At 44.2% G+C, this 20,044-nt stretch overlaps 1 protein-coding gene across 3 annotated transcripts in view; it reads right to left on the minus strand.

Moving 5' to 3' along the window:
* Nucleotides 1–20,044, minus strand: part of nkain1 (sodium/potassium transporting ATPase interacting 1) — an 883,832-nt gene that overhangs the window by 56,928 nt on the left and 806,860 nt on the right. For all 3 annotated transcript variants that reach the window (XM_072246605.1, XM_072246607.1, XM_072246608.1), the window contains one exon: nucleotides 1,965–2,025. In XM_072246605.1, the coding sequence (XP_072102706.1) occupies nucleotides 1,965–2,025 (61 nt within the window). The remainder of the gene's footprint in view (nucleotides 1–1,964; nucleotides 2,026–20,044) is intronic.

Below are 20,044 nucleotides of genomic sequence, written 5' to 3' on the forward strand. Positions count from 1 at the left end.
AGCTCATAAACACTGCATGGTACAGCCTTCATCCTTTCACAGGTGAACCACATTAACATTTAAAAGTTGCCATTTAATTAGCACTCACAGCTACCTCCTGGGGCCACATCCTGGATGTAGCCAATTGATATGATAATACATTGGAAGGGAAACTGCAGAACACATTATTCTTGATTATAGGTTCTTTATATACAAAGGCTTCTGAGGCAGCTACCAGATCCCAATATTTAAATTTATCGCATTCTCCATGGCAACGCTCTCTGCACGCTGCTGCAATCAATAAGAAGGTACAGGAGCCTCTGTTCAGGAACAGTTAACATCCCTCAGACTTCAGGGTCTTGAACCTGAGGAGATAACCTCAGGGACTCCCCACCATCCAGGTCACGCTCTCTCCTCACTGCTGCCATCAGGAAGCAGGTACAGGAGCCTCAAACGTTGTACCACCAGTTTCAGGAACAATTATTATCCCTCACCCATCAGGCTCTTGAACCAAAGGAGATAACTTCACACAACTTCACTCTCCCCAACACTGAACTGTTCCCACAACCTATAGACTCACCTTCAAGGACTCTTCATCTCATGTTCTTGATACTTGTTGTTTACTTATTTATTATTATTATTATTATTATTATTATTATTATTATTATTTCATTCTCTTAGTATTTGCACAGCTTGTTGCCTTTTTCACACTGGTTGAATGCCCAGGGTGGTGTGGTCTTTCATAGATTCTATTCCGGATTTACTGAGTATACTCACAAGGAAATGAATCTCAGAGTTGTATGTGGTGACGTATATGTACTTTGTTAATAAACTTACTTTGAACTTTTGAACATTGAGACTTCCTGAGAAATTGTGGAAAGCTCAAATGTAAATGCAAACTTTTCTTCTCTTCAGCAAGACCTGGGCTGTTTCTGAAGATACCAAGTGGCCAGTAAACGCCGACATTTTACTACTTCCTGCCGTATCACAGAACATAGAACAGTACAGGCCCTTCAGCCCACAATGTTGTGCTGAACCAACTAAAAATAAATTAAAAGAACCCCAAACCAATCCTTCCTACCTACACAATGTCCATATCCCTCTATCTTCCACACATCCATGCGCCCATCTATACGTCCCTTAAAAGCCTGTAAAATATTTGCCTCTACCACCATACCAAGCAGTGCATTCCAGGCATCCACCACTGTCTGAGTATAAAAACTTACCCCTCACACCCATAAGGTGGTGTGAGTGTTATGATACTGCAAGTGCAATTTTAATTGCGAATGCTGGATTAATAGCCTGTCTGAAACTGCTCCCTACTGAAAACATTGGAAGTGGGTTAATACATAGAACATAGAAATTTTCAGCACATTACAGGCCCTTTGGCCCACAATGTTGTGCTGACCATGTAACCTACTCTAGAAACTGCCGAGAATTTCCCTACCACATAGCCCTCTAGTTTTCTAATCTCCATGTACCTGTCTCAGAGGCTCTTAAAAGACCCTGTTGTATCCGCCTCCACCACCGTCACTGGCAGTGTATTCCACGCACCCACCACTCTCTGTGTGAAAAACTTACCCCTAGCATCCCCTCAGTACCTATTTCCAAACACCTTAAAACTATGCCCCCTCACGTTAGTCATTTCAGCCCCGAGAAAAAGCCTCTGACTAGCCACACATTCAATGCCCCTCATCATCTTACACACCTCTATCAGGTCAGTTCTCATCCTCGGTCACTCCAAGGAGAGAAGGCCAAGTTCACTCAACCTCTTATCACAAGGCACGCTCTCCAATCCAGGCAACATCCTTGTAAACCTCCTCTGCACTCTCTCTATAGCGTCCACATCCTTCCTGTAGTGAGATGACCAGAACTGAGCACAGTACTCCAAGTGGGGTCTGACCAAGGTCTTATCTGGGGCTTCCAGCTGATGGAATTAGGATAAGGCTCCTCCACTGTTACAAAAAGAAAGAAGAGGTACTTACAGCTGTCTTCCTCTTCCATAAAGACTTTACTGACATAACAGGCATAGACAAAGCCACAGAGCTGCAAAAGAACAGAATTTGTTATTAGTCACCATGCTGTTCATTGACATCACTGCGCCAGCCATTCACACGCCGTACACTCAGTGGCCACGTCACTCGATACTTCCTGTGACCTTCTGCTGCTGTAGCCCATCGACTTCAAGGTTTGACGTGTTGTGCGTTCAGAGATGCTCTTCTGCACGCCACCAAGTAACATAGAACATAGAATAGTACAGCACAGTACAGGCCCTTCGGCCCACAATGTTGTGCTGACCCTCAAACCCTGCCTCCCATATAACCCCTAGTAGTCTCTTAACCTTCACTAGTGTATCTGCCTCCACCACTGACTCAGGCAGTGCATTCCACGCACCAACCACTCTCTGAGTAAAAAACCTTCCTCTAATATCCCCCTTGAACTTCCCACCCCTTACCTTAAAGCCATGTCCTCTTGTATTGAGCAGTGGTGCCCTGGGGAAGAGGCGCTGGCTATCCACTCTATCTATTCCTCTTGTATACCTCTATCATGTCTCCTCGCATCCTCCTTCTCTCCAAAGAGTAAAGCCCTAGCTCCCTTAATCTGATCATAATCCATACTCTCTAAACCAGGCAGCATCCTGGTAAATCTCCTCTGTACCCTTTCCAATGCTTCCACATCCTTCCTATAGTGAGGCGACCGGAACTGGACACAGTACTCCAAGTGTGGCCTAACCAGAGTTTTATAGAGCTGCATCATTACATCACGACTCTTAAACTCTATCCCTCGACTTATGAAAGTTAACACCCCATAAGCTTTTTTAACTACCCTATCCCTATAACGTGGTTATTTCAGTTATATTTCAGAAAGGATTGTGCCGTCATTGGAGGGAGTCCAGAGGAGGTTCATGAGGATGATTCCGGGAATGAAGAGGTTAACATATGAGGAGCGTTTGGCAGCTTTGGGACTGTACTCAGGAATTTAGAAGAATACAAGGGGATCTCATTGAAACCTACCAAGTGTTGAAACGTCTAGATAGGGTGGATGTGGAGAGGATGTTTCCTGTAGTGGGAGTATCCAGAACTAGAGGGCACAGCCTCAAATTTGAGGGGTGACCTTTTAGAACAGAGGTAAGGAGTAATTTTTTTTAGCCAGAGAGTAGTGTATCTGTGGAATGCTGTGCCACAGACTGCGGTGGAGGCCAAGTCTGTGTGTATATTTAAGGTGGAGGTTGATCGTTTCCTGATTGGTCAGGACATCAAAGGATATGGCGAGAAGGCAGGTGTATGGGGTTGAGTAGGATTCGGGATCAGCCATGATGGAATGGTGGAGCAGACTCGATGGGTTGAATGGCCTAATTCTGCTCCTATATCTTACAGTCTTACTGTCGTCTTCCTGCCAGCTTGATCTTGAACCAGTCTGGTCATCCTCCTCTGACCTCGCTCATTAACCAGACATTTTTTTTCCCCAAGATCACGAGGTGTATGTTTTTTTTTGTTTTTTGGATAATTCTCTATAAAATCTAGACACCATTGTGTATGAGAATCCCAGGAGATCTACAGTTTCAGAGATACTCAAACCACCCCATCTGGCACCACCAATCATTCCACAGCCAAAGTCTCTTAGATTACATTTCTTCCCCATTCTGATCTTTAGTCTGAGCAACAACTGAACCTCGTGACCATGTCGACATGCTTTTATGCACTGAGCTGCTGCCATGTAATTAGATGATTAGACATTTGCATTAACAAGCAGGTTTAAAGCTGCTTTATGTACACTATGTAATAAAGTTGCAATTGAGTGTATGTAACCTTTAGCAAATAGAGTCAATTTAATCAATAACTAGAACGACAAACAAGTTGATAGAGAAACTCAATGGGGCAGGATGCTCACAGAGCAGTTGAGTTCTCCCTGGAGACAGAGAGTCACAGAACACTACAGCACAGGAACTTCGGTTCATCTAAATTATTACTGTAGCCCCCCCTGGCCAGCTTCAGGGTTGCTCAGCTCTCTGTCGTCTAGGGAAACAGCCCTCGGCCCCGCCAAACTGGGTAATAGTTTGTGTGGATGCTGTGTGATGTACCCCACCCCGCCCAAATAACAGACAATACACCAGATACGATTAAATGATTTACAGTTTATATATGTTACTGGAACTATATAATTAATAGAGAATAAAATATAAAAGAAAAATAAAAGGCGCTACACTTATCAAAGTTCAATCTCTTCGTGCACAAACAGTTGGAGCTCAGGACCCTCCTTCTTCACCCTGCGATCCCCTCGCACCACCTCGACCCGCTGCCTGGGACCAACAACGGTGGTCGACCAAACGCTCCACATGAGTCCGTCTCCGTCTCCTCTCCTCGCCGAACGCCCTGGACCTCGGACTCCTGCTCGGGATCCGACCCTGTTAGCGGACTCACAGCACCTGGTCCATCCTTTGTCTCTCTCTCACGCCTTCTGCCCAAAAACCAGCGCATCACACTAACTTACAAACACCCAGAAAAAATAACATGTATCCTAATTGGTTTGTTCATACTCTTATCAGTAACATGATCCAAACAAACTGCTAGCAGGAGGACTTTCTCAGCAGTTAACATAACAAAGAAGCCATTTTAATTAGACTACGCAGTTACATAAAAGAAGAAACCCCTTACACTACTCTGCCTCATGCCATCGGCCTGCACCTGGACTGTCGCCCTCCATACCCCTACCATCCATGTACTATCCAAATTGCTCTCAGGTGTTGAAGTCGAACCTGCATCCACCACTTGCGCTGGATGCTCGTTCCACACTCTCACCGCCTTCTCAGTGAAGAAGTTACCCCTCGTGTTCCCCTTAAACATTTCACCTTTCACCCTTAACCCATGACCTTCCGGTTGTAGTCCCACCCAACCTCAATGGAAAAAGACCAAACACGAGGAAATCTGCAGATGCTGGAAATTCAAGCAACACACACAAAGTGCTGGTGGAACGCAGCAGGCCAGGCAGCATCCATGGGAAGAAGCACAGTCGACGTTTCGGGTCGAGACCCTCCATCAGGACTAACGGAAAAAAAGAGATTGTCAGAGATTTGAAAGTGGGAGGGGGAGGGGGAGACCTGAAATGATGGGAGGAGGCAGGAGGGGGAGGGATGAAGCTAAGAGCTGGGAAGTTGATTGCAAAAGAGATACAAGGCTGGAGAATGGGAAGTATCATAGGACGGAAGGCCTTGGAAGAAAGAAAGGGTGAGGGGAGAACCAGAGGAAGATGGAGAACAGGCAAGGAGTTATTGTGAGAAGGAAAGAGAGAAAAAAAAGTAAATAAATAAATAGATAGATAGATAGATAGGAAGGATGGGGTAAGAAGGGGAGGAGGGGCATTAACGGGGGTTAGAGAAGTCAATGTTCATGCCATCAGGTTGGAGGCTACCGAGACGGAATATAAGGTGTTGTTCCTCCAACATGAGTGTGGCTTCATCTTGACAGTAGAGGAGGCCGTGGATAGACATGTCAGAATGGGAGTGGGACGTGGAATTAAAATGTGTGGCCACTGGGAGATCCTGCTTTCTCTGGCAGACAGAGCGTAGGTGTTCAGCGAAACGGTCTCCCGGTCTGTGTCAGGTCTCACCAATACATAGAAGGCCACACCAGGAGCACCGGACACAGTATATCACACCAGCAGACTCACAGGTGAAGTGTCGCCTCACCTGAAAGGACTGTCTGGGGCCCTGAATGGTGGTAAGGGATGGAAGTGTAAGGGCACGTGTAGCACTTGTTCCGCTTACGAGGATAAGTGCCAGGAGGAAGATTGGTGGGAAGGGATGGACAAGGGAGTCGCGTAGGGAGCGATCCCTGCGGAAAGCGGGGGACAGGGGGAGGGAAAGATGTACTTAGTGGTGGGATCCCGTTGGAGGTGGCGGAAGTTACGGAGAATAATATGTTGGACCCGGAAGCTGGTGGGGTGGTAGGTGAGGACCAGGGGAACCCTATTCCTAGTGGGGTGGCAGGAGGATGGGGTGAGAGCAGATGTGCGTGAAATGGGAGAGATGCGTTTGAGAGCAGAGTTGATGGTGGAGGAAGGGAAGCCCCTTTCTTTAAAAAAGGACACCTCCTTCGTCCTGGAATGAGAAGCCTCATCCTGAGAGCAGATGCGGCGGAGACAGAGGAATTGCGAGAAGGGGATGGCATTTTTACAGGTAACAGGGTGGGAAGAGGAATAGTCCAGGTAGCTGTGAGAGTACGTAGGCTTATAGTAGACAGCAGTAGACAAGCTGTCTCCAGAGATAGAGACAGAGAGATCAAGGAAGGGGAGGGAGGTGTCAGAAATGGACCAGGTAAATTTGAGGGCAGGGTGGAAGTTGGAGGCAAAGTTGATGAAGTCAACGAGCTCAGCATGTGTGCAGGAAGCAGCACCAATGCAGTCGTCGATGTAGCGAAGGAAAAGTGGGGGACAGATACCAGTATAGGCTTGGAACATGGACTGTTCCACAAAGCCAACAAAAAGGCAGGCATAACTGGGACCCATACGGGTGCCCATGGCTACAACTTAGTTTGAAGGAAGTGGGAGGAGCCAAAGGAGAAATTATTAAGAGTAAGGACCAATTCTGCTAGATGGAGGAGAGTGGTGGTGGAGGGGAACTGGTTGGGTCTGGAAAAGCCTGCTTGCATTTTTCCTATCTATACCCCTCATAATTTTGTATACCCCTATCAAATCTCCCCTCAATCTTCTACGTTCTAGTGAATAACATCCTAACCTAATCAACCTTTCCCTATAACTCAAGTCTTCCTGACCCGACAATATCCTTGTAAATTTTCTATGTGCTCTTTCAATCTGGTTACATTTTTCTTGCGGTTAGGTGACCAAAACTGAACACGATGCTCCAAATTAGGCCTCACCAATGTCTTATACAATTTCAACAAATGTACTCAATACTTTGATTTATGAAGGCCAATGTGCCTAAAGCTTTCTTTGTGATAACCCTGTGCTGCCACTTTCAATGAATTATGGACTTGGATTCCCAGATCACTTTGTTCTACCAGACTCTTCAGTGCCCTACCACTCACTGTGTAAAACCTACTTTGGTTGATCCTCCCAAAGTGCAACATCTCACACTTGTCTGCATTAAATTCCATCTTCCATTTTTCATCCCATTTCACCAGCTGGTCCTTCTCCCGAGTAAATGCAGATGCAAAAATTCCACTTAAGATCTCCCATCTCTTTTGGCTCCATGCATAGATTATCTCTTTGGACTTCCAGAGGGCCAATTTTGTCCCTTGCTATCCTATTGCCCTTAATATATCTGTAGAAGCCCTGAGGATTCTCCTTCACCTTGTCTGCTAGAGCAACTTCATATCTTCTTTTAGCCCTCTTGATTTCCTTCTTGTGTTCTCTTGCATTTCTTATACTCCTTAACTAGCTCATTTGTTCCTGCCTACCTATACCAGCCATAGACCTCCTTCGTTTCTTGAACCAGGACCTTAATATCTCTCGAAAACCAAGATTCTCTAAACCGGTTATGTTGCCTTTGATTCTGACAGGAACAAACTCTGTACTCTCAAAGTTTCACTTTTGAAGGCCTCCTTTGCCAGTGTACCTTTGCCAGAAAACAAGCTGTCCCAGTCCACACTTGCCAGATCCTTACTCACGCCATCAAAATTGGCCTCTCTTCAAAGTATAATCTCAACCCAAGGATGAGACCAATGCTTTCCCATAATTATCTTGAAACTAATGGAGTTATGATCACTAGATGCAAAGTGTTACCCTACACAAACGTCTGTCAACTGCTCTGTCTCATTCCCTAACAGAAGATCAACTATTACATTCTCTCCAACTGGGGCTTCTACGTACTGATTAAAGAAACTTTCCTGAACATATTTGACAAACTTTTTTCCCATTCGGCCCTTTTACAGTATGTAAATTTTACAGACAATGTATGGAAAGTTAAAATCACCTACTATCACAACCTTAAATTTCTTGCAACTGTCTGCGATCTCTCTACAAATTTGCTCCTCTAAATCCTGATGTCTATTGGGTGGTCTATCATATAATCCCATTAACCTGGTCATGCCTTGCTTATTCCTCAATTCTACCCATAAAGTCTCTCTAGACTAGATCTCTATTTGTCCTGTCTGAGCACTGCTGTGACATTTTCCCTGACTAGTAATGCCTCCCCCTTTAATCCCTCCCACTCTATCACGTCTAAAACAGCAGAATCCCAGAAAATTGAGTTGCCAGTCCTGCCCTTCCTGCAAACAAGACTCACTAATGGCTACAATGTCATAATTCCACGTGCTGATCCAGGCCCTGAGTTCATCAGTCTTTCCTAACACTTATTTCACTGAAATAACATCTTCCCTCTGGCTGGCTGTAGTATGTTCACACAATATGCAGCTTTCAAGCCCCAGAATCAGAAGGTTGATTGGATATCCGGAGGTCGAGGCCCGACAGCCTGAGCTCCAAATCTGCGAATCTCTGCGAGCCCACTGGGGATGTTGAAGGCACAATGTCTGCGGATCCACGGGTTCGCTGGAGGCTGGAGGCCAAAGGCGGCCTGTCCTGAGGTTAGAGGACTGTCTGTGTGCATGGCTACATGGGACAGAGATGTTGCTTTGTTGTTCGTTATAAGACCACAAGGCATACGAGCGGAATTAGGCCATTCAGCCCATCGAGTCCACTCTGTTATTTCATCATGGCTGATCCTAGATTGTGCTGGCACGTGGCCAAGTGGTTAAAGCATCAGTCTAGTGACCTGAAGTTCACTAGTTCAAGCCTCAGCTGAGGCAGCGTGTTATGTCCTTGAGCAAGGTACTTAACCACACATTGCTCTGCGACGACACCGGTGCCAAGCTGTATCGGCCCTAGTGCCCTTCTCTTGGACAACGTTGGTGGCATGGAGAGGGAGACTTGCAGCATGGGCAACTGCTGGTCTTCCATACAACCTTGCCCAGGCCTGCGTCCTGGAAACCTTCCAAGGCGCAAATCCGTGGTCTCACGAGACTAACAGATGCCTATATATAAAAAAAATAAGATCCTAGATCTCAATCAACTCCATACATCTGGACTCACAACATAACCCTTGTTGCCCAGACCGATCAGGAATCTATCAACTTCCGCTTTAAATATACCCACAGACTTGGCCTCCACCGCAGTCTGAAGGCAGAGCATTCCACAGGTTCACCAGTCTTTGGCTAAAAAAATTCCTCCTTACTTCTGTTCTAAAAGGTTTCCTCTCAATTTTGAGGCTGTGCCCTCTAGTTCTGGATACCCCCACGATCAGAAACATCCTCTCCACATCCACCTTATCTAGTCCTTTCAACATTCAGTAGGTTTCAAAGAGATCCCTATGCATTCTTCTAAATTCCAGTGAGTACAGGCCCAAAGATGCCAAACGCTCCTCAATTGTTAACTGCTTCATTCCTGGAATCATCCTCGTGAACTTCCTCTGGACTCTCTCCAATGACAACAAGACATCCTTTCTGAGTTAAGGGGCCCAAAGCTGTTGAAAATACTCCAAGTGCAGCCTGATTAGTGTCTTATAAAGCTTCATCTCCTTGTTTTTATTTTCTATTCCCCTTGAAGTAAATGCCAACATTGCATTTGCCTTTTTTTTTTACCACAGACTCAATCTGTGAATTAACGTTCTGGGAGTATTGCACAAGGACTTCTAAGCCCCTTTGCACCACTGATGTTTGAATTTTTCCCCATTTAGATAATAGTCCGCACTATTTCTTTTACCAAAAATGCATTATCGTACATTTCCCACATGTATTCTATCTTCCACTTTTTTGCCCATTCTTCCAATTTGTCTAAGTCCTACTGCAATCGCATTGCTTCCTCAGCACTACTCACGTCTCCACCTATCTTCGTATCATCCGCAAACTTTACCACAAAGCCATCAATTCCATTATCCAAATCATTGACAAACAATGTGAAAAGTAGTGGTCCCAATACTGACCCCCGAGGAACACCACTAGTCACTGGCAGCCAACCAGAAAAGGCCCCTTTTATTCCCACTCGCTACCTCCTGCCTGTCAGCCATTCCGCTAGCCATGCCAGTATTTTTCCTGTAAAACCATAGGATTTTATCTTGTTAAGCAGCCTCATGTGTGGCACTGTATCAAACGCCTTCTGAAAATCCAAGTAAGTGACATCCACTGCCTCTCCTTAGTCCACCTCCATGAAGAACTCTAACAGCCTTGTCGGGCCAGAATTCCCTTTACATAAACTATGCTAACTTTGTGACTTACTTCATCATTAGTCTCCAAGTACCACGAAACCTCATCCTTAATAATAGACTCCAACGCTTTCCCAATCACTGAGGTTCAGCTAACTGGCCTATACTTTCCTTTCTTCTGTTTTCCTCCCTTCCTAAACAGTGGAGTGACATTTGCAATTTTCCAGTCCTCCAGGACCGTGCCGGAATCAAGTGATTCTTGAAAGATCTTGAGCAGTGCATCCATTATCGCTTCAGCAACTTCTCTCGGGACTCTAGGATGTAGTCCATCTTGTCCAGTTGACTTATCCAGCTTAAGAACTTTGAGTTTTCCTGGCACTTTTTCCTTTGTATTAGCAATGGACCTCACTCCTGCTCCCTGACACTCACGGACCTCTGGCACACTGCTGGTGTCTTCCACAGTGAAGACAGATGCAAAGTACCCATTAAGTTCATCTGCCATTCCTTTGTCCCCCATTACTACCTCATCAGAATCATTTTTCAGTGGTCCAATATCAACTCCCACTGCCCTTTTATTCTTTATATAACTGAAAAACTTATAGTATTCTGCTTTATATTATTGGCTAGCTTGCCCTCATATTTCATCTTTTCCCTTTTTATAGCATTTTTAGTTGCCTTTTGTTGGATTTTAAAAGCTTCCTAATCATCCAACTTCCCATTTACTTTTGCTACCTTAACTACCTTAACATTATGATTATGAGGACACACAGTCCCCTTTTATTGTCATTTAGTACTGCGTGCATTAAGAAATGATAACAATGTTTTTCCAGAATGATATCACAAAAACACATGACAAAGCAACTTAAAAACTAACAAAAACCAAATAATTATAACATATAGTTACAACAGTGCAAAGCAATACCGTAATTTGATAAGAACAGACTATGGCACAGTAAAAGTCTCAGAGTCTCTCGAAAGTCCCATCATCTCATGCAGACGGTAAACCTCCAGCACCACCAACTTGCCGGTGCAGCATCCCGGAAGCATCCGACCACAGTCTGACTCCGAGTCCATCCAAAAAACTCCGAGCCTCCGACCACCTATTCGACACCGAGCATTGAGCACCATCTCTGCCGAGCATTTTGACCCCGGCCCGGGCAACAGGCAATAGGCAAAGCTGAGGATTTGGGGTCTTCGTCTCTGGAGATTCTTGATCGCACAGTAGCAGCGGCAGCGAAGCAGGCATTTCAGAAGTTTCTCCAGATGTTCCTCTGTGCTTCACGGCTGTCTCCATCAAACCCAGATTGTGCACGGCACCCCTAATTACACATATCGATATTCATTCGGAATGGCCGCGCGCGCTGCGTTGCGCCATCTCCTCCTCCCTCCTTTCCTTGGTTTTTATGCAGTCGCTAACTTCCCTTGTCAGCCACAGTCGCCTAGTCCTGCCATTTGAGAACTTCTTCCTCTGTGGAACATATCTACACTGCGCCTTGTGAACTATTCCCAGAAACTCAGCCACCTCTGCTCTGTCATCATCCCCGCCAATACCCCCTCCAATCCATATGGGCAAGCTCCTCTCTCATGCCTCCGTAATTCCCTTTATTCCATTGTGATACTGATACATGTGACTTGTGCTTCTCCCTCTCAAATTGCAGTATGAATTTAATCATATTACAATCACTGCCTCCTGAGGGTTCCTTTACATTAAGCTGACTAATAAGATCTGGGTAATTACACAACACCCAATCTAAGATAGACTTTTTTCTAGTAGGCTTGAATTCTGTTGCTTTTTCACTTGGTGTCTTATTACGCCTGTACATAATAAACTTTAGTTCCCAGTGTGCATTGTGGGTGGTTCACCCGGAACTGGAAGCAACATTGGTGAATGAGACACACACACACACACACACACTTGTGGCAGGCTGGAGTGAAATGAGGTCAAGCTGAAGCCATTCTGTAAATCTGTAAATAAAATAGTTCTAGTGTTCTTACCCATGCAAGTTTGCCTTTGCTACAGGATATACAAAACATGGTGTCAGAAGTCTTTGTAGATTCCCTGCAGACCTCTGATGCTAGTAAAACAAAATGGATCATTCCAGTGACGGTGAATGACGCAGTAATTACATTAAAATTTGACACCGGAGCCCAGGTAAATCAGTTGTCTATGGATGATTACAAAACTCACAAAGTAAAGAGCAAGATTTACTCAGCAAATTTAAAAGTGACAGGCTATACTGGAGAGAACATTCCAGTATAAGGGAACTTCAAGCACAAAGGACAGCATCTAAAGACTCCACTACTCACTGTAGAAAAGCAAGTATAGCAAATATTAGGTCTGAGTGCATGTGAAAGGTTCAACCTGGTGGAAAGGTTTTTTGTAGTGGCATCACAGACCAAAGGTGACCAGGAAACACTCAATAAAGGGTACGCAGATGTCTTTGATGGGCTCGGATGCTTACCTGATGCAACTTGAGAAACTCGTAAGAGCTTCATCCAGAGCTCCAGAGAGTTTATGTAGGAAGAGCACAAGAACTCCACCTTCCTTGGACATCTGTATCAGCTACACCAGCATGACAGTCAGGATATCGGTGCTGGACAGAGTGATCATGATGAAGAAGTCACCAGTCTTGCATCCACATCATGCAGCTTTGGGCCAAAATCTGTCTCTCATCGACTTCCAGTTAAAGACTGAAAACAAAAACTATCTCCACCATCCTCTCTGAAATTGAAGAGGAAAAATAAAAAGGAAGATGGGGAGACCACAGAGCACCCAAGGTCAGAACAACAGCAACAGTTTCACACAAACCAACAGGGGGAGTTGCTATCTATGATACATAGCCAACAGAAGGAGCTCTGTGAATTGAGACAGAATCAGTTGGAACTTGTTCAAAGACTCACTGGTCACTTGGATGTGGTCCAGGGCTCCATTATGAGGCACGTGGAGTGAATTATGTTCACACAGCAGGAACAAGAACAGAGCCAAACAGATAGGATCTTGGCAGAAGGATGTGAAAGAAATGAACATGTAGATCAGAGTTCTCCAAAGGACACTGGCATTTACACAGCAAGTGAAAGGAAGGCATCTGTGGAAACAAATAGCAGACCAGAAGGCATCATCAAACCACCACAGAGGTGGATTGAAAGTAGCTGAGTGAATAAGGGACTCTATCTGCTTCTGACAATTGAAATTAATGTAAATATCTTTGTTGGAAAGCATTATTATGTTTGCTTTCTTTAAAGGGGGAAGATTTATTATTATGTGTGTACATAATAAAGAACTTCAGTTCCTAGCATGCATTGCGGGTGGTTCACATGGAACTGGAAGTGATGTTGGTGAACACAGCACACGCGTTCATGGTGGGCTAGAGCGTCCTGAGTAAAATGTGGTCGAGCTGAAGCCATTCTGTAAGTCCGTCAACAAAATAGTTCTAGCGTTTTTACCCATGCAAGTTTGTCTTTGTTAAGGGACGAATATTACTCTTGGTATGTTCTGCTTCATTGTGTTCTGCGTTATTCTGCTGAGTATGTTGGCACCAAAATGTGAGCTGACACTTGCCGGCTGCCCCAGCGTATCTTTGGGTATGTTGGTTGTTGATGCAAACCTCGCATTTCACTGTATGTTTCAATGTATACGTGATAAATTAATCAGACACAGAGTCAGGTCAATTATCATTGACATATGTTGTGAAAAAGTACTGGCATCCAGACAGAGCAAGGTATAAAAATATCACAACCTCCATGAATGTATTAACCCAAGACAACTCCCAGCTACTGACCAAACAGAAGGAGATTTTTGGTGTCTCTTTGGCTGTGAGTCGTGTCACATGATGTACATGTGGTCATGGGGTAAAATTCCAAGCATCCTGGTGTACAAGGCCAAAGTGGCAGCAGAAGTAGAAAAGGCAGTGAAGACAGCGTCTGGGATATTTGCTTTCATGATCTGTGCCACAGAATATAACAGCAGGGTGTTATGGTACAACTGTGTAGAATATAAATTAGTCCATGGCTGGAGTACTGTGTTCAGTAGCAACAAACAATCCGCTGGTGGAACTCAGCAGGTTGAGCAACATCTGTGGGAGGAAATGATTTTTTGGTGTTTTGGGTTGAAACACTCTGTTGGGATATGAGGAAAGGATCTGTGGGCGTTTTGGATTGGAACACCACGTTAGGATATGACAAACTCAACACATAGAGCAGCATCTATGGAGACAAATGAAAAGTTGAGGCTTTGGTTTGGGGCCTTACTTCAGGACTTGATGGAGGGCCCAGATCTGAAATGTCACTCATTTCTTTGCCTTTACAGGTGCCTTTTGACTGTTTAATTCTTCCAGTTCTTTGTTTTTTTTTGGAGGCTAAGTGGGGCAGACCTGATAGGAGCATACAAAACCCTGAGGTGGTGGGAAACCAGAGTTACTGGTTTCATGCTGTCAGCAATCTACAACTCTCCCTGTGGCTTTACATTCTTCTTTCATCTCCTTTTTCAGTTCTGATGAAGTGTCTCCGACCGGAAACTTCAACACTCTTTCCCTTCTCCCAGAAACATTCTGACCTACCGAGTAGTCCCAGCCTTTTCTGTTAAGTTTTAGAATTCCTTTCTTTCTTTCTTTTTAAATCTTTTTATTAATTTTCAAAATTATAAACACAATAACAATGTTGATACAAAGAGATTGGAATAATCTCAATAAACATATACAAAAAAGATTTTAAGTAACATAGGTATAACAGACTTCCAAACTCATTATGAAATTAGTCATAAAGAGAAAAAAGAAATAAAAAGAAGAAAGTATATATATATAAACAAAGAAAACCCCACAAAAGAAAAAGAAAAAAAATGAATACTAAACCCCAAAAAAAGCAAACAGAACAAAACAGGGCTAGACCAATATCTTGAATCAGACACTTTCAGTAATGTCGTCAACTCTGCTCCTCTATTCATATATTTTAAGTTAATAAAGAAGTTACAGAAAGGTCAAATTACATCATATGAAAATGCTGCATAAAAGGTTTCCAAGTTTCTTCAAATTTAACCAAAGGATCAAAAATATCACTACTAATTTTTTCTGAATTTAAACTTAATGTAGTTTGAGAAAACCATTGGAATGTAGTAAGAGGATTGGTTTCCTTCCAGTTCAATAAAATAGATCTTCTGGCCATTAAAGTAACAAATGTCATCATCTGACAGGCTGAAGAAGACAAAGATCTATGTTCCACCATTGGCAATCCAAAAATTGTCATAATGGGATGGGGTTGTAAATCAAAACATAGAACTGTTGAAATAGTATCAAAAATATCTTTCCATATTTTTCCAAAAGAGGACAGGACCAAAACATATGAGTTAAAGAAGCCACCTCAGAGTGACATCTATCACAAATGGGGTTCATATGGGAATAAAAATGGGCTAATTTATCTTTAGACATATGGGCTCTATGCACTACTTTAAAATTTTTAAATTTTTTAAACACTATGTTGCCTACCTTTCTGACTTCATATCCTACTGATATCATTGATAAAGTTTTAGGTTTAAATCCTTTTCAGAAGGGATTAATAGCAGTTATCTATGATATAATTATGAAATTATAGTCAGGTATATCTGATAAAATTAAAAATGAATGGGAAAGGGAACTTCAACTTTGACTACCTATAGGAAAATGTGAAAAAAAAATTCAATTAGTTAGTACTTCTTCTATATGTGCTAAACATACATTAATACAATTTAAAGTTTTAGAATTCCAACATCTGCCATTTAAAAAAAAATGTCTTTAGGGTAGTGGAAAACTTTTCCCCATTGTAGAGGCATCTAAAACCAAAGTTCAGAGTTATAAGTTTAAAATAAATTTATTATCAAAGTTTGTCTGCCACCTTGAAATCAATTTTCTCGCGGGCAAAACAGAATATCACAAAACAATCTATTCATAAATAGACAGACACGAGTACTGGTCTTCTGATGTGTTGACGTAACCAGACAAGGACTGACAAACAGCCGACGTGCAAAAGAACTTTTCAAGTAAAAATCAATGCTGAGAGCGAGTTGTAAGGAGGCCTTTAAAGTGAGTCTAAAGGTCATAGGGTGAGTTCAGGGCAGATTTACAGTCAGGGGTAAGAGGTTTGAAAGGGATCTGAAGAAGAACTCCTTCACCCAGAAGATGAGCACCGTGCTGAAGTAGACAGTGATGGAACATAGTCTCACAGCGTTTAATATGTATCTGGACGAGAATTTGAATTACAGAGGTCAGGGGGAGAAGAAGATGGCGACGCGATGCAGCGCGTGTGGCCTCTCCAGTGAATGATATCATATTTGTAAGTAGGATGCCGTGCATAATCCTGATTTGATGGAGACAGATGTGAGAAGCGTGGAGGAACATCTGGAGAAACTTCTGAAATGCCCACTTCGCTGCCGCTGCTACTGTGCGATCGAGAATCACCGGAGTGGAAGGCCGCAAATCCTCGGCTTTGCCTGGTGCTTGGCAGCCAGGGCCGGGGTTGAAGCGCTCGGCAGAGATGGTGCCCGGTGCATGGTGTCAGAGGGCTGGTCGGAGGCTCGAAGTTTTCGGATGGGCTCAGAGTCAGACTGTGGTCGGGTGCTTCCAGGATGCTGCATCGGCAGTTTGCAGCGCTGGAACCTCATGGCAGGAAGAGTTTTCTTCCTTCAACCGTCTGCATGAGATGATGGGACTTTCGAGAGACTTTGAGACTTTTTTTTTTACCATGCCCATGGTCTGTTCTTCATCAAGTTACTGTATTGCTTGCACTGTTGTAACTATATGTTATAATTATGTGGTTTTTGTTAGTTTTTCAGTCTTGGTCTGTCTCGCGTTTCTGTGATATCACACCGGAGGAACATTGTATCATTTCTTAATGCGTGCACTACTAAATGACAATAAAAGAGGACTGCGTGTCCTCATAATCTAATAATTTTACCTAAAGGAAGTGGACCAAGTGATGGTAAGTGATAATGATGTGATTAGCACTGGCAAGAGAAATTCTGCAGATGTTGGAACCTGAGCAACAGATACAAAATGCCAGAGGAACTCAGCAGGCCAGGCAGTGTCTATGGAAAAGAGTACAGTCGACGTTTCGGGCTGAAACCTTGTGGCAGGACACACATCGGCGAGTTCTGCGCCTGCCACGATGCTGAGCTCTTCTTACGCTGCTTCCATCTCCGAGCCTGTTTCTTTGGCAAGGACTCCACACCGCGCGCTGACAACCCCTTCTCCCATCTTCAATCCTCCTCCTCTTCCTGGACATCCCGCCTTGGTCTTCTGCCTGCTCCCAACTGCCGACGGGACACAAACCGTCTAAACTTCCTCTCTCCAATTCCAACCTCACTCCAGTCCTGTCGAACGGTCTCGGCCCAAAACGTCGACTGTTTACTCTTTTCCATAGACACTGCCTGGCCTGCTGAGTTCCTCCAGCATTTTGTGTGTGCTGATTAGTACAGGAGTGGCTGGCTGGTGGCGCAGTGAGATCAGCATCAGACTCCGGAGCGAAGGTTCCTGAGTTCGAATCCAGGTAGGGCCACCCCCGAGCACGCTTTCCATCCATGCTGGGTTGAGTGTCGAGCTAGCCACTCGGCCTGGTAAAAAATACAAGGGTCGAGTCAGGAACTTTCATATTGTGACCCGGTTAATCCTGACACCACGTGCCAGACAAGAATGGCTGAATGTCTGGTACGACACGCTTTTAAAAAAAGTACAGGAGTGTGTTTAATCCTCACCGCAAGTATGGCGAGCAAAGGACTTGGTGGTGACACTGTAAGTCTACGAAAGTGACGTGTGAGCATCACTGATGCCCACCTGTGTATACACCTGCATTCACCCACGTCTATGCATCACCTTCACGAATGTTTTATTAAAGAAGATCCTGGGCTATAGCTTTCTTGGATTCAGCTCCCTGAATTTACTTACTGATTGCCCGTTATGCCACTGGCGTTTAGGGCAGCAATGAAGGTCCTCCATCTTTGGCGGTGTTCAGGGCTTCTTTCATCCTGTCAGCAGCTCAATTTTCACTCCTGTCAGTCATGCATTTCCTGGATGGAGACTCAGGAATACCACCACACTCAGATGTAGAAGGATTCTTCATTGCTGCTTCCGTAACAATTTTGCTTGGCCACTCAGGGTTGTTAGCCCTGAACCTGGAGGACCAGTGGACTGCTCTTAGTCTGACCTCTACCCTTTGACCTCTTTGGCATGGGTGACCCTACCAACAGCCAAACCATAAAGCCCCGACTCCAGCCAACATAACTCTCCAGGTCATTGAGGCACGCAAGCCTCGAAACCCAATGACAAGATTGTAGTCATCTTGGAGGTCCCTGAATTTGATCCCCCAGTATTCAGTTACAAGCATCAATTCACTTTAGTCTTCCAGGTTTTAGGCTCAAGATGGTATGTTTTCAACTCACTGACTTTGCCGGAGGAAAATCTGGTTACAAGGCTGATCCTTCTTCCTTAGAGTTACAGAGACCAAGAATACACTGTCCCCAGATTCTGGGCACCTTGCCCATAGACACTTGTACATATGAATAAGTCAGTGGAGAGGAAGGGAAATGCCATGTTAGCATTCATTTCAAGAGGTCTAGAATACAAGAGCGGGGAGGTGATGCTGAGGCTTTATAAGGCACTGGTGAGGCCTCACCTTGAGTATTTTGAACAGTTTTGGGCTCCTTATCTAAGAAAAGATGTGCTGGCATTGGAGAGGAGGTTCACAAGGATGATTCCAGGAATGAAAGGGTATCAAACGAGGAACATTTGATAGCTCTGGGTCTGTACTCACTGGAATTTGGAAGGTTGAGGGGGGATCTCATTGAAACTTTTCAAATGTTGGAAGGCCTAGACAAAGTAGATGTGGAAAGAATGATTCCCATGGTGGGAGAGTCTAGGACAAGAGGGCACGGCCTTAGGATAGAAGGGTGCCCTTTCAAAACAGAGACGCAGAGAAATTTCTTTAGCCAAGGGATGGTGAATTTGTTGCCACTTGCAGCTGTGGAGGCCAGGTCGTTGGATGTATTTAAGGCAGAGATTGAGAGGTTCTTGATTGGACTTGGCATCATAGGTTACGGGGAGAAGGCCAGAACTGGCGTTGAGGAGGAAAAAAAATAATGGATCAGTCATGATTGAATGGTGGTTCAGACTCAATGGGCCAGATGGCTTAATTCTGCTCCTATGTCTTACGGTCTTATGAATAAGCTCCCATAGTATTAAAGAAATCTGAAGTCTGATATGTGTACAACTGCTCATTCCCACAAACAGCAGCACTAATTTCCCCTCGCTCTCCACATTTAGTATTCCACAGCCACAACCCTAATCACATACCCAGTACAAAGGGAGTTCCCAACCTCCTTATGGACCAATGGACTAATACCATTAATCCACAGGCCCCAGGTTGGGAACCCCTGCATTATAACACCATGGTCACTTTGCACTACAATCAACCTTGTTTTTGTTCTAATTGTGTTCTTTGGAACTGGACTCTGATGGTGGTGTCTGAAGAGGATGCTGTCCAAGTTGCATGCCATCTTGGACAATGTCTCCCATCCACTACATAATGGACTGGTTGGGCACAGGAGTACGTTCAGCCAGAGACTCATTCCACCGAGATGCAGCACAGAGCGTCACAGGAAGTCATTCCTGCCTGTGGCCATCAAACTTTACAACTCCTCCCTTGGGGGGTCAGACACCCTGAGCCAATAGGCTGGTCCTGGACTTATTTCCATCTGGCATAATTTACATATTATTATTTAATTATTTATGGTTTTATATTGGTATATTTATACTCTATTCTTGGTTGGTGCAACTGTAACGAAACCCAATTTCCCTGGGGATCAGTAAAGTATGTCTATCTATCTGTCTATTTCTTGTTAAAATAAAGTGCAAATTACGTTTAATTTTGATACGCTTTGCCTGCGACTATCTC

Source organism: Mobula birostris, chromosome 29 (genome assembly GCF_030028105.1).
Source record: "Mobula birostris isolate sMobBir1 chromosome 29, sMobBir1.hap1, whole genome shotgun sequence".
Classification (NCBI taxonomy): domain Eukaryota; kingdom Metazoa; phylum Chordata; class Chondrichthyes; order Myliobatiformes; family Myliobatidae; genus Mobula; species Mobula birostris.